Here is a 15,962-nt window from a genome sequence, read left to right as displayed (position 1 = left end):
AACATAACTGGAACTCTAGAGATACCGAGACTGAAGTCTGTGCAGTAGCTGTATGACCAAACTAGTAAGATGGGAATATACACAGTACATACGGACTTCTTTACCTGGTTGTTAGTTAACCTAGCTTCATACGTAAAGTATGCAGCTCACTGCTGGCTTCAAATAAGTGCTCTATGAAGGGCAGTTTGGTGCAGTGCTGCAGAGTAAAACTCTCAAAGCCACCCTGCTTGGGTTTAAAAGTCGCTCTGTTATTTACCAGCTGTGTGACTATAGGTAAGACCCTCAAATCTTCCTGTGCCTTGGATTCTTCATCTATAAAGTGGGAATAGTAATAGTAGCTACCTCATAGAGTTGTAAGGATTAAATGATTGCTAACTAAAACTGCTTTGAACTGTATCTGATTCAGATACAAACGAGGGCCATTATTTTTCACTAATTGTATCAATGATTATCATAATTTTCAATCCTATCTGCAAAGTTCTTCATTCTACCATACCTCTCTCATAAAGAGCAAAATTAGAAACCATACACCAATGTGCTTACTTTAAATCTCTACTTACATATCTCAAAAAGGTTATTAACTCCTAGATTATACCTCCACAGGTGCCTCCTCTCAAAGGAAAAAACAAGCCTGCTTCTTTTCCAGTTTTCTTCATCTTGGTAAGTTTCCTAATACCTAAGATTTACCCTTGATTCTTTCCTGTGAACAGCAAATCCAGAACATCAGCAAGTTCCAAACCTTCCACTTTTCTCCAAATCTAAAACAATCAAGCCATGGTCTATAACAAAAGTACTTCTGATATATTATTTGCGTGTGTGTGTCTTGCCACTTCCCATTCAACAGGAATAAGAAAACAAGACTGAGAAAGACAGACAAAACTACCCAAGCTGAAAACAAAGGAATGGACCTGGGGTTTAACACTGAAACATAATCAGCATTCCCCTAACAACAGGGAAAAGACAGGAATCTGTTATCAATACAGTTACTCAGGTTTGTGCTAGAAGCACAAACTGATGAAATATGACACCCAAATGAGGTCAAGATAGTAAAAAAGAAACAAAAAGGGTTAATATGTAAAAAGCCAGTTTTCCTATGCACCAAGAATAACCAACAAGAAAATGGGATGGAAAAGGATCCTAATTATAGGAACCACAAAAAGTATTAAGGAAGCTTTGAAATAAAGTTAACAAAAATATTCAATTAAATTTTATTGCAGGTCATAGCAGATAACCTGATTAAATATAAACTTGCTCCTCAATAGGAAGATATAACAATGTTCCTTCTGAGTTTAATTATAAAAATTTACTAACAAGAGTCGGTAATTTGATTAAAGAGATATAAAGGTTTTAAAATTCACATAAGACATATAAATAAAATCCATAAAATCCACTTTTATCATGCACTAAACAGCACTGTCCTATCAGAGTATGTAAGAACAGAAAAATTAACCCAGAAATGGACCCAAGTATATTATCTAAGGTTATATGCCAAAGGTTAGCATTTTAAATCACCTAAAGAAAAGGAATATTCAATACTTTTAAAGATTTCTTAAATGAGATGATCTATCAAAAGTAAATCCAGATGATTGAAGTGTTAAAGATGAAACCATGAATTTGTGATGAGAATTTTGTATACATAAAAGCAAAGAAACCATTAAAAAAAAAAAAAAAAAACTTGGCTATTTACAAGAAAGGTAAGGGTTTTTTCTTTTTTAATGTCTGAATACATCAAAAGCAAAACGCCCCAGAAAACAGCAGAATACACTCTGCAAACCAATTCTACTATCTTTAATGGTAGTGAAACTTTCTCACAATCTGGCCATGACCTAGTTTGGAGGGGGTTATGGTCCACACCTGCCTTTTGCTGTGTATGCCCATGTATTTTAGGAAAATAAGAGATGCCATCAGTAATTATTAGCTAAAACTCCATTTTTAATCTGGAACATACTTGATACTTTCCCAAAAACATAAATTAAGAGGCTACCTCAAAAAACTGCATTTACCAACAATAAGTCACAAAGACCACTTTTTGTTATGAAAAACACTTTAGCTTAGATAGAAAAATCTGAGTGTGTCAGGGGCGGGGGCGGGGGGGGGGGGGGCTGGGCGGGGCAGGGGGAGTCGGGTGAAAAGTGCAGGACTCCTCATTGATCACAACTAAAACATTTCACAGTTGGAGACTACTTCAGAATTGAAAGAAGTCAAATAATACACTTCCCTTAACACACAAGGAAGCCAGAATCCACCATTACAAATGATCTGGAAGATAAACATACAGCAACATTAGTAAGTAGAAGATGACAGTCACGCTTTCCCAGGAAATTGTGAGGAACAGTGAGATTGTAAACCCCTGTACTGGTGGGAGGAAAGTGGACAGTTCAGTTTCACAGTATGCTGCAAAATACAAAATTTAAACCAAGATTTGGAAGGCTGCATTTAACTGAGAAAAAACACTTGAAATCTAAAATCAGCACCCCACTCTCATACAAAATTACCATAGGAAGACTGAGGGCAGCTCTAGTACTATACCCCAAAAAGAACATTAAAAAAAAAAGGATATGCGGAACCTAGAAAAATGGTATAGATGCTTACTTGCAAAACAGAAATAGAGACACAGATGGAGAGAACAAACGTATGGACACAAAGTGGGGAAGGGGGGGTGGGGAGGTCTGGGATTGGCGTATGTATATTACTATGTATAAAATAGATAACTAATGAGAACTGACTGTTTAGTTCAGGGAACTCTACTCAGTGCTCTGTGGTGACCTTTAGGTTACCTTTAGGTCATCTTCCTGTTTATCGGAAGGAAATCCAAGGAAGAGGGGATATATATACATGCAGCTGATTCACTCTGCTGTACAGCAGAAACTAACACAACATTGTAAACCAACTATATTCCAATTTTTTAAAAAAAGGGGGTGGGGAGGGAGGAAATTCCAGGCACTCCAGTGGTTAGGACTCTGCTTTCTCACTACCGAGGCTCCGAGTTCAATCCCTGGTTGGGGAATTGAGATCCCGTAAGGCATGGCCAAAAGGAAAAAAAAAAAAGAAGAAGAAGAATATAGCAGTGTATTAACAGCACCTATTCAGAAAGAAGATACATGGGGTAAAGCAAAGACTGGTGAGAATTCAAGGGAACTGCATCATTCATTCATGAAGAATTTAGATCCAGGAAAATTCATACATTTGTCTAAGTTAAATATGTACCATGTAACAAACAAAATAGCCAAACATATGCTTTTTGCCTTAAAGACTTCCAATCTCACCAGAAAGAAAGGCCTTACAGCATTTCCAGGAAGTATGAAATGTTATCATTTGGAATATGAGAGAACTTTAGAGGCACAATTTCAAATAGCACTTGAGCGAGAAAGTGAAAAATGTTTTCCTTAGTTATTCTAATCTCTAGTCCAGGGGCTGGCAGAGGTTTTCTGTGAAGGTCCAATTAACAAATAGTTCTGCCAGCCAAACAGTCTCTGTGGTGACTACTCTACACAGCAGCTGGAAAGCAGCCACAGATAACGTGTAAGTGAATAGGTGTAGCAGCCTTCCAGAAAAACAGGCTGAGAGCCTAGGTTAAAGATGGTTAAAGACAGAAGCAGTACCACAACCAGATGCAATGCATGGATTCTGACTGGCTTCTGGTCGGAGAGATGGGGTGACGCAGCTACAGAAGAGATGCTGCGTGCCTGAACTCAGTCAATGGTGGCAGCAGTGCAGAGGAGGGAGCAGAGCCAAGAGCTGTTCCGGACTTAAAGCCAGCTGGGCATGGCAAACCAGAGGCCTGTGAGACGTGAAGAAGAGGGAGAGTGAAGCATGAGCTTAAGATTTCTAGATGGGTGAGTGGATGAAGGGGGGAGCCAACCTTTCGAGCAATGGGATCCAGAATGAAAAACCAGTATGTGGCAAGATAATTGAGTTCAATTTCGGACATGTTGAGTTTGAAGGGCCCAACAGCAGCTGAAGACATCCAGAAGACATGAAACCTAAAACTGGGAAGAGAGATCAAACAAAGCCATGGGAGGGAATAAAGTCTGAAAACTGGTCAAAGGAAAACCAAAGAATGAAAGGGCTTTAAAAGGAGAACATGGTCAACGATTTTAAAAAATGTAGATATCTTATTAAGATAAAAATGGGTAAGTCAGTCTGCTTTTTAAACCACAATTAAAAATAAAAAAGTCTGGATTTGGCATTCAGATCAGTGACCTTAGCAAGAACTATTTTAATCAAGTGAGCAGAAGCCAGATGACAGAGGACTGAGGCAATGTATTAGAGAGTCCAAGTATAGATTATTTTTTTAAGAACTCAAAAGTAAAGAGAAATTCTACAATAACCCCAAGAGAATGGGAGTTTAAAGGAATTTCTTTTAAAGATTATAAAGACTTAAATATGTTTACAGACCATGGGACACACTTAGAGCAAGAAGTGACAGGACAGCAAGGACGCACATTTACTGCACTAAAAGGACAGCTGAGCACAGGCAGATGGACAGTATTCTAACCTTTAAACACTTCTGGTAACTTTAACAGTTTTTCATTAAAACAGCCCCAATTTTTAGTAATTCACCATTATACTTCACATTTAAGTTTCTTTGAAAAAAAAAAAAAAGAAAGAAACACAGGAAAATCTATAGCATTAATACAAAAAAACTCACATACCCCTCACCTTAGGAAATATACTACTAACATAATAGAAAACTCCTGTGTACTTTCTCTTGATTATATCTCATTTCTCCCACAGTAGGTAACTGAACAGTAACCACACAAAATGCTATATTTGAATTCATTCATATGCAAGGCATAATGCTGTTTCGCAAGCTTTATATTTTATATAAATGGTGTGTATGTGTGCTAAGCTGCATCTCACTATAAACTAAAACACATTCTTGGTACCATCTGCAAAATTCTGAATACAAACTACATATCACAGGATACTGCTGAAAATATCCCTCTTTTGCTTAAGGGTGATTGTGGTGTCACAGTTGTATAGAACACTACTTTATTCTTTAAAAAATTATCTGGAGAAGTAATAAAGGTGAAATGCAGTGAAATAAGGCACACGTGTGCATGTGTATGTACATATAATGTACTGACAGCACCTGGATTTGAGTGGAGGGTATACGGGTGTTTGCTGATCTACTTAATTCTTCTGAATGTGTCATGTCAGCTGATGATAAAGTGTGACCTGGAACACTCTGGCTCACAAGAGCAACACTGCCGCCAGCCCTGGTAAAGCACATCAGTCTCCTCAAACTCAAGGGTTATTTGGCGAGTAGTAAGGTCTTACACCTTAAGGCTTTAAGAAATCACTGTGAGAGAGAGTGGCGACTGCAACCATCGCTACATGTGTGCGGCACAGCCACAAACTGGCAACTCCACCTGCAGAGCTGTGCGGTTCAAAAGAAACTTAAAATTCATACCTTTACCACAGTTCCCATGACTTCTTTTCATCCTTCACTCTACTTACCTGCTAGCCTATGAAGGATTTAGTTGTGTGACCTCTAATTTAGACTAGGCACTAGCCCTCCTCTTCACTGCAGTGAATAAATGAGAAATGCATTCTTTGAAGCCAAGGCAAGTGTATCCAGCACTCCTCACCTTCACTATGAAAACTTTCAAGTAAATTTCTGTATGTATCAATTTAAATGTCAAATCTACTCCATCACCTCTCTCTGGTCAGAAAACTAAAAAAGTCAAATACAAATAGACAAAGACAGTCAAGGATGTGCCCCCACATTTCTGAACTACATGTAGTTTCACAACACGCAATTATCAGGTTTCTGGGCTATCGTTCATGCTGTTTATACTGTCCAGTACACTGCTCTTCACTGATCACTAGGCTACTTTCTAATCTGTAAGACGAAAATTAAACATGTTAAAACAGTGTGTGGGTCATAAGCACCCCATAAGGGTTAGTCAGTCACTATAGTATTACTGTCACTATAATTTATTATCGGCCCTTCAGGAGCCAGGACTGATCTAACAAGTCCTCTCTAATAAACAGATACCGAAGGCTCCATTAGGTTTCTATTATCATTTCTAGTAGCACCTACAAAGATATTTTAACATAAATATGAAACTATGCTGGTAAAAGGGGATTCACAAATGTTTAGAAAAAGACAAAAGCACAAGTCTGCTTCTCTTGAAGAATGCTTTGCTTGCATCTTCTTCTGCATTCTGTTTGGGGATTTAATTCTAAATTTTAGTCAGACTGCTGTACCCGTCTTGTTTCCATCTTAGCCTCCACATTAATACTGTCCACCTTTGTGAACTTGTTTTAGAAACAGGCGGGCTATCTTTCCTTCTCAGCCCTTTGTTTTTTTGAAGACTTCTTCCTATGTCCACATCTTAGGCTTCTTTTCACCTGAATGTATACCCATAACACTTTTGGGTTTCTTGACCCATACCGATCTTTGAGAAAATTCTTGAACTCCCATTGTTTCCATTTCAGAAACAGCTTTGCTTTCATGTCCCCAACTGAAAAAGCATATTCAACATGTATTTCCTAAAGTTACTATCCCACTTTCCTGTTTGTTAAGTATGCCACCATTGCTTAGCCTGCAGTAGGTACTCAAGAATTTGCTGCATATATAACCTCTCCAAAGTCTTAACTACAATGATGCTGATGACTCAATACAACTGCTTCCAAGCTGACTTCCTAGAGGAACTTCAAACGAAATTATTCATTGCTTGGCATTAGATGTAACATGTCTCAACCAGACTCTTCCTCCTGAAAAGCACAGGTCCTTCTAGAAAAGTCTCAGGGAAAATAATTCATGCAGTGCCTAAATATCTGACCCTAAACTAGCTGCTTTAACATGTCACATAGCATAATCCTCAAGGCAACCTTATAGACTGGGCACTACACTTCACAGATTAGCAAGGACGGTCTGATAAGTCATCTGGCCAAGCTTACACAGTGATAAGCGTGTAGGGGTAAGTATTGACTCAGGCTGATGATTTAAGTTTGCATCCTTTCCAATAACTTGCTTCTCCAATTACCTATGCCAGAAAATCACGTGTGCCCTCTGCCTCCTCACCTATCACATCCAGTAGGCTGCCAAAGCACGGCATGGTTGCTACGTGCACAGCTTTGGAGTCAGACAGATCTCAGTGTGAGTGCAGGCTCTGCTACTGATTAGCTGGGAAATACTGGATGATAAAGTACAGAGCAGTTCCTGGTATGGAAGAGAGCACAGAGGCAGAAAGTGAGTAAGTCCACCTGGGACAGTTAGGAAAGGCTTCTCAGATGAGACCTGGACACACGGAGCAATTAAGTGACCTGCCAAGGTCGCACACTGGTACACTGTGGAGCCAGGACTTAAAACACCAGGTCCATCTGGCTGCAGAGACTCGGGCTGGTTACTGGTCTGCTACTGCTCTCCTGTGTGGAAATCATGATTATCCTCAATTCTCTACATGGCTTGGGATAAAAGCATCAAAATAGTTCAATAAACGAATGGACAAACCAATCGTCACAACACAGGGAAATAAGCTGGACTCTGAGAAAACTGTAATCACATACTGAACTTATTTTCTGCCTCACAATCATTAATGAGCTGAGAAAAGCCATTCTAGGATAATAACCGAATGCATGTGCTCTGAACAGAACTTTCATGGGTGGTGGTCTTTTTTTACGGCACGTGGTAACTGATCTCAAGTAATTTTTGTCTTGGTGCCTCAGTTTCCTCTACTGAAATGCAGAGATAAGAACAGCTGATACCTCACAGGGTTGTTGAGGATTAAATGCAGTTAATATGCACAACTGGTTAGCATATAACTTTAGCTCTATAAGCTGTTTACTAAAATGGGTTAAGATCTGAAGGGAGAGTGATAGTTAACTTACAGGAAACATTTTAAGATTCCCCACTCACAAGTTCCCGCATAGAATTCTTACTTTACAACCCAGATACGGATGAATACAAATACATCACCAAATAGGCATGAATTTATAAACTTGCTACACTACTAATGATGATAGTTGGAGTCTCGTAAGAAATGCCTTCTCTCACCTGACTGGTTTTTGCTGATCTGCACCTCTCCGTTATTTTGTGGCTGTTGATTTGTTAAAGCACTGCTTTCTGACTGGCTGCTTAACACTTTAACAGCAGATCCCAGGTTTGCTGCTATGACGGGAAAATGCTGACCCCTCTTTAGAAGCTGCTTATGTTCCTGGTGGCGAAATCGAGGTGGTACTTCCCGGGGATACCGAGGCAAGGCCTGTGGTGGCGGCTGCGGCTGCTGCGGCTGCTGCGGTTGCTGCTGCTGCGGTTGCGGCTGTTGCTGCTGCTGCTGCTGATTGTTGGCTGTGGCTCGCTTGGCATTATTATTAGTGCTGGTTGCTGTGGAAGTGCCGTTATTAGAGTTGGCAGGCTGAGGCTGGCTTACACTGGGCTTTATCTGTTCTGGCACTAATCCCAACAAAAGAAAAGGGGTGGAAAAGATTAGCCAGTAAAGTGTACCTCTATTGCAAGCCATCTAAGCAAAAAGGCCCCAAGGAAAACAATCCTAAAGGAATAGACTCTTTATGTGTGCAGGGGTATCCTCATTCACGGGCTCAAGTTTTCTTGGGAAGGATCACTGCCAAGCATCAGATATTTACTTCAGCTAACTACCTATCTGATAAAGGAATGGACAGCTATCAGCATTCCCTGTCCTGGATGACAGCTCAGCTCACCATCTCTTTCTCTTGTTATCTCTGATTAGAGAACAAGCACTGCTCATACAACTCTGTAACTCACAGTAACTAAAAGAACAAAGTTGACAAAGTTTTGGTAGTCCCTAAAGAATCCTCAAGTCATGGGTGACTGTTCTGAATTTGCCTCATTCTTAATGCGTTTGATCCCTAGTTTTCATCTTTGAAAGACAACACAAGAGTAAGGGCAAAAAATAATCCTGCTACACAAGGTTAACATTGTTTTTTGTTATTAAAATGTAAAATCTGAATCAAATAAGAAAAATTCAGAAGGGGGACAAAATACAAAGATCATACGATGAGATCTGTGAGACTAACCTAAACTAGAGAAATAATTTGAATATGCTGGCTTAAGCAAATCAGAGAAACACAAACTGTCTATGGTACAAACAGTTGGAAACTACAGTGAATTTCTGGACTCCTAAAAGAGATTAAATAAGTTAACTGGTGGAAATACTCTAAACCAGGGAAACTATACCCAATCTCTAAAACTACCGAGAGGCAGCACGGTCTACACGGTCTATGAACTGTCGGTGCCAGATAGACCCAGGTTTCAATCCCAGTGATGCCTTTAAAAAGCTCTATGTCCCTGGACAAGCTGTATGAACCTGAGCCTGTGGTCTCCTCTGTGAAACAGGGTAACACCTATTGCTCACAGAGCTATCCTAAGGTTAAGTATGTTAATAGTGGTTACAGAGCACCAAACATAAGGCTAGGCAGTATACTCTGGTTTACTGTGCTTTGCTTTATCACACTTCAAAGATACTGCATGCTTGTATGAAAAGTGTGTGGCAACCCTGCATCAAGCAAGTCTATTGGTGGCATTTTTTCCCCAACAGCATCTGCTCACTTTGTCAGTCTGTTTCACCTTTTGGTCATTCTCACAGTATTTCCAACTTTTTAATTATATTTATTATGGTGAACTACGATCAGTGATCTTTGATATTACTGCTGCAAAAAGACTGGGACCCGCAATGGCTCAGCTAATGATTAGCATTTTTAAAGCAATAAATTATTTTAAAATTAAGGTATGTACACTTTTTAAAGACATAGTACTATTAAATATCTTAGACTACAGGACAGAGTCAGCATAACTTTTATATGCACTGGGAAACCAAAAGATTCGTGACTCGCTTTATTGCAATATTTACTTTATCGTGGTGGCCTGGACCCAAATCTGCAATAAAATGCCTATACGTAGTGTCTATTTTTAAATGATTGGCACAATACCACTTTACTCTTTTGTAGCAATTTAATCAGCTTCGCAGATGCCACCGTCAAATAAACAGTGATTCATCTCCATGTGATTGCTGAGGACACAGAAAACTCTTCAAGAGCACCAGGCCTGAAACTAAAACAGCCCCGCCACTCACGAGCTAGGTTATTTCCGTATCTTTTTCCTTGTCTATATGATATAGACAGTATTGGTCTAATACCCAGCACAATGTAAACACTTAGTAAACAGAAGCCATTACTGCAGCCCAAAAAAGAAATATTCATCAAACACCTACAATGTATATGACTCTGTGATAAATTACTGGTTACCTAGATTGTTTCCAAGTCACTCAACTTCCTCTTACAAGCCCTCAGATCTACAGCCGCCTCTCATTCAATGGTCTAGCCTTATTATTGTCTTCTTTCTCTGAACAGCTGGAGGATTTAGTTTATATTACTGATACTAATATATGATCTTGACCTCTTATTTTTTAAAAATTTGACTTTGACTTTTCTAAAGTAATACAAAAAAAAATTGTAGTTCAGGAGGAATTCCTTAGATTACAAATATTCCAACTACTGCTTCAAAACCCTTGTATTCTTGACGACTGAAAAGCCTCTTATTAACAATTTGGGCCCAGTGTATTCTAGGTCTAATTACTTTATGTATGAAAATTTTGCCTCCTAGACAAGTTAATGCTCTTAGAATGTAACAGTAATGTATATTCCTTTGTTGTGAGGAAAATAAGGAACTAGAATATTCTAAAATATATCTGAAACCAAGAGGATCAAATATATGTTAACTATGATATTATAAGGCACATAAAAACTCTTAACTCCGCTTTCACATGCCTAGTATTGAGCTCAGTATGGTATCTGGCAATTGAATGCAACCTTAAAGTTTTATAGTTACCCACTGCTAAAAAGTAAGTTTGTCCACCACTTTATTCCTAAAGGGAAAAGACTGACAACAATTTAATACCCAAACAAGATGTTATTTATGTCAGATAGCAACAGGAAACTGTTCTTTAGTACATTCAAGAAAGTAGGAAAATAACTTACATGGAGACACGTACAAGAACCCTAACGCTACTGTAGAAGCGAGTAGGAATTCAGAAGCAGTATTACACTGGTCACCCAGCAACCCCACACTTACCTCAAAAATTCAAAGAACTCCTGTATTTTTCATCAATAAAGTGCCACAGAGAAAAAGAGGCTGAAATATTGATAGATACTAGTCTCTAGGGCTAGAAAACTTCAGTGACGCCAGCAAAAAACATTGAGACGTAACTACTGATTATAAAACTAAATAATCTGAAGTAAAGTCTCAGATGTAAACATGGGATGTCGTAGCAAAGAAAAAAGGAGCTAACAGTGCATGCAGGTGTGCCAGGATACGGGCGGGGCTGCTGGGTAACAGAAATAAGTATGAGCAATTTTGGCTACTGTCTACGTGTAAAGTTTAGGTTAATTATGTCAGTAAATATCTAAACCACCAGAAGAGGGAAAAATGACAAAACCATTCAACAGACACAGAAAATGCAACATAGAAAATTATTTTAAAATTGTGCTTAACATGAAATACAAAATGAAATGCCAAGCATAAGCCTCAAAAATCTGTAATCACAATAAAAATGTGAATGGTTAACTAGTTAATAAACACCATAAAAAGGGTTAAGAAAAGAAAAAACAAACTTAAGGAATACACTTTGCAAAACTCACTCCTGAAACAAAACAATTCAGGACAACTGGTGGAAAAAAGTACAGAGACAGATACACTAACAAGAAATGCTAACAAAATTTAGATGAAAGCAGACTTTTAAAATTCAAAGAGAACGCATTATAAAGACTTTGCATTTTGATAAAGAAACCAACTAAAAAAGAAACAACCAGGTAAGAACCTTTATATACCAAATCTTAATATCAAAATATGTAAACCAAGTGGAGACAGAAAAGAAAAACTGGAAAAAAAAAAAAAAAAAAAGCAAAACCTTGAAATCAGGTAACACCTTTTTTGACTATTACTCATGAAATAGTCAGGAAGTGCATACCATTCAGCACTAAAGAAAATATCAATGAATTACAAAAAGTAGGAATAATACAGATGATATTCCTGGACTACAATGTAATCACACTAGAAAAACTAGCAAGTAAAACTGCCTTATTCAAATAAATCTTGAGTTGAAGAGGAAATAAATACCAGGACTCTAGAGCTATCAAAAAAAAATCATGAAAGCAATACACACAATAAATTTTAAGACATGACTAAACCAGGGAATGAGAATGTGAAGAAACCAACTCAAGTGAAAAATCCAACAAAAAAAAGAGGTAAGAAATCAGCAAAGATAAAAACAAAAACCAATGACTTTAAACGTGAATCAATAAGGAAATAAAGATTTAAATATACGACACAAATAGTTTTAAAAGACTATAAACAATATATGCTATAATTTTACATTTTGATCTGAACTATTGCACAGTTGATTCAAATTTTTTGAAATGCAAAACAGTGAACCAATAAATCCAAGGCATGATTCTAAGAGAGAAGTAAACAACCAGTTAACCTAATTTTTAAAAAATGAGATGATTTAGGCTCAACTTATAATTAGAAAAACTGGAGGAGGGAATTATTTACCACAAGATTCCAGAAGAGGCAGAAAAAATAGACTAATTATCACACAAAAAATGAAGAAATTATTAAATCATCCATCAGGATCAGACAGTTTGATCAAAACTACCATGCATACTTCATGTTTTAAAAAGCTAGCACATTGTTACAAAACCTCTCTCTAAATCAAATGCTACTCAAATTGCTGTAGGGCACAGCATAAGATCGAATACCAACATTAACACTATTACTAATACATCAGACAAAATTTTAGTAATCTCACACAATGGGGGAAATAAAAGAAGAAATATAAATAGTACTGAGGGAAAAACACATAACTTCATATGTAGAGAGTCTGTAAAGACAAGATCCTATGTGAAATATATACCAATAAAACAGAAAACCCAGCTAATGGCTTGGCAAACCTTTTCTGTAGAGGGCCAGATAGTAAACATTTTAGGCTTTCCAGGCCATACAGTCTCTGTTACAACTACTCAACTCGCTGCTGTAGCACAAAAACCAGCTACAGACAGCACGTAAATGAATGGATATGATTGTGTTCCAACAAAACTTCACATAAAGAAGCAGGCAGTGGGCCAGATTTGGCCTGCAGGATATAGTTTTCCAGTCTCTGCTCTACAAATATAGTTTCCCAAAATGAGCTCACAGAGGAGCAGAAGATCCTATGGTATAATAACAGCAGAAGACATTAAAAGGTCCTGCAAGATTTACCTCTCTAAAAAAGCACCTGGCCCAGATGACTTCACAAGGAGTGTGTGGGTAAATAAGTCCTCAAGAAACATGTATCTATCCTACATAAACTGTTACAGAACAAAGAAGTAAGTACAGGTTCAAAAGACTGGCTGGATTCAAATTTTGGCTCTGAAACTTGGTAGCTACATGACCATGAGCAAGGTATCTATTCCCTCTGTACCTTTTCTTCATCTGTAAAATAAAGTTAAATATTAATACCTATATCTATAGGGTTTTGTGAGGGTTACATTACTTTGCCAACAAAGGTCCGTCTAGTCAAGGCTATGGTTTTTCCTGTGGTCGTGTATGGATGTGAGAGTTGGACTGTGAAAAAGGCTGAGCACCGAGGAATTGATGCTTTTGAACTGTGGTGTTGGAGAAGACTCTTGAGAGTCCCTTGGACTGCAAGGAGATCCAACCAGTCCATACTGAAGGAGATCAGCCCTGGGATTTCTTTGGAAGGAATGACGTTGAAGCTGAAACTCCAGTAGTACTTCGGCCACCTCACGCAAAGAGTTGACTCATTGGAAAAAGACTCTGATGCTGGGAGGGATTGGGGGCAGGAGGAGAAGGGGACGACAGAGGATGAGATGGCTGGATGGCATCACTGACTTGATGGACCTGAGTCTCAGTGAACTCTGGGAGTTGGTGTTGGACAGGGAGGCCTGGAGTGCTGCGATTCATGGGGTCGCAAAGAGTCGGACACGACTGAGCGACTGATCTGATTTGATCTGAACACAATAATGGATGTAAAGAATTATCAATAAAAACTGTATCTGGCACATGGCTAGTATTCAATAAACATTAGTGATTACTATTACCAGTTAGGTAAAAAAGGCAGATGAACCCCAGGTTTCTGGCCTGGAATTTGAGTAGTGAGTGGTACCATTTACAAAGATACAAAATAGAGAAAAAATTAAATCTGGAAAGTATGTGTGAAAGAACGAGTTTAATTAGTTTTTGTTGTTGTTGGTAGGTTTATTACTATAGGACAGCCATTCTTGAACTTTTTGGTTCAAGGCCCTTTACAATTTTAAAAATTTGGAACACCAAAAATCTTTCATTTATGTGGGTTACACCTATAGATATTTACCATGCTAGAAAATTTTTAAAAAAATTTAAATATTTATTAAGTCATTAGGAAAATCCTTTATATATTAAAAGTTCTTTTTTTTGGAAAAAAAAAACAAAAAACTATTTCCCAAAAAAAGAAAAAAAAAAGCATGCATTGTTTTTTATTTTTGCAAATCCCTTTAACATCTGGCTTAACAGAAGGCAGGTGGATTCTCACAACCACTTCTGCATCCAGTTGGTCGTGATTTGCACACTGTGTCCCCTCTAGAAAACTTCACTATACACTCATGGGAGAATAAGTGAACTAGACAAATAAAGTCTTTCTATTATAATAGAAACAGTTTTAACTTGTGGGTCTCAAGAGAGCTTCAGGGAGCCTCCCGTGGCCTCAGGTAAACTATGAAAACCACTGCTATAGGAATGCTAAATGATTGGGAGCAAGATGGTTCCAGAATTCAGTGAAAGTTTGAACTTTTTAAAAATATGGGTTTAGCATTCAACATACAGGTAGAAAAAGCAGCTATGAAGCTGTAAAATAAGAAATGGCAAGACTTAGAAAGAATAGGTTAGACTCATCAATTCAATCATGCAAAAACCCAACTAGTCTCCTTGACTTAAGTGGTGATCCCACCCTACCCTCTTTTCACTCTTTGCCCAAACCTGTGCCCTGTGTTATCCATATTTTTAAAGTGCTCTCAGAATTAATGCAAAGTCTTTAACACAGCCCCTGTTTACCACTTTTCCAGATTCATAACCCTGCTATATCCACATACATCTCCTCTTCTGCATCAAATGTCTGTGGTTTTCCAAAAGGTATCATGCTCTCTTATGACATTCCTTTCTTCAAAATATTTCTGTCCACCACCTTTCCTAGGAAACAACCAATCAACCACCTTATGACATTCCTTTCTTCAAAATATTTCTGTCCACCACCTTTCCTAGGAAACAACCAATCAACCCCCAACTTCTCCCTCTCCCAGACTCAGCTAATATTAGAAGTATATTATGACAATGCCCCTCCCCCACTCCCACAAAACTCGGGGGCATCTCTTACACTGCAATGTGCTCTGTAAGTGCAGGTTTCTTATTTTTTCTTCCTTTCTCCACTGGTGTTCCCAGAACCAAACACAGCAAATGGTCAAGAACTATTGGTTGAACAACAACTTATTAACCGTCAGCATATACGAGATGACTGAATCCAAAAAACGAGGCAGAATGATACTAAGGATGAAACACTGCAACACCAACGTTCAAGAGGTGGAATAATCAGGAACCAATGAAGAAGGACAAAGAATGACCAAGGGAAGTAGAAAGAGTAAGGACAGTGATGGTCACTGCGTAAGTACACTGCTGAGTAACTCAATGGTCACAAACACCTGCTCTAAAAGAAATCCAGAGCCAACGTCCAGAAAACAAGACAAGGTTAGTCAATGTGCTTGTTAGTGTGGAAAAGACATTCTAATTAGCCCTAACATTATCCATAATATCAGAAAAGTATTCTGAAGAAATTTCATTCAGCTAGTATAAAACATATTCACTGCAATTTTTCACTTTTACTTTTTTTTTTGGCCATACCATGACCCAATTTGTCTTTTGCAGTTTAAAGGAGATAGGCAAAATT

The 15,962-nt window shown here is 38.1% G+C and overlaps 1 protein-coding gene across 12 annotated transcripts in view; it reads right to left on the bottom strand.

Moving 5' to 3' along the window:
* TNRC6A (trinucleotide repeat containing adaptor 6A) overlaps positions 1–15,962 on the bottom strand; it is a 96,998-nt gene that overhangs the window by 37,253 nt on the left and 43,783 nt on the right. For 9 of the 12 annotated variants that reach the window (XR_011564048.1, XM_070779816.1, XM_070779818.1 and 6 more), the window contains one exon: positions 8,009–8,407. The exons of the other annotated variants lie outside the window; for them this stretch is intronic. Coding sequence is in view for 8 of the 9 variants with exons in the window: in XM_070779816.1 (XP_070635917.1) it covers positions 8,009–8,407 (399 nt within the window). In the remaining variant the exon portion in view is untranslated. The remainder of the gene's footprint in view (positions 1–8,008; positions 8,408–15,962) is intronic. 12 annotated transcript variants of the gene reach the window in all.

The sequence above is a fragment of the Bos indicus genome, chromosome 25 (genome assembly GCF_029378745.1).
Source record: "Bos indicus isolate NIAB-ARS_2022 breed Sahiwal x Tharparkar chromosome 25, NIAB-ARS_B.indTharparkar_mat_pri_1.0, whole genome shotgun sequence".
NCBI lineage: Eukaryota > Metazoa > Chordata > Mammalia > Artiodactyla > Bovidae > Bos > Bos indicus.
This window is presented reverse-complemented; position numbering and strand designations above follow the sequence as displayed.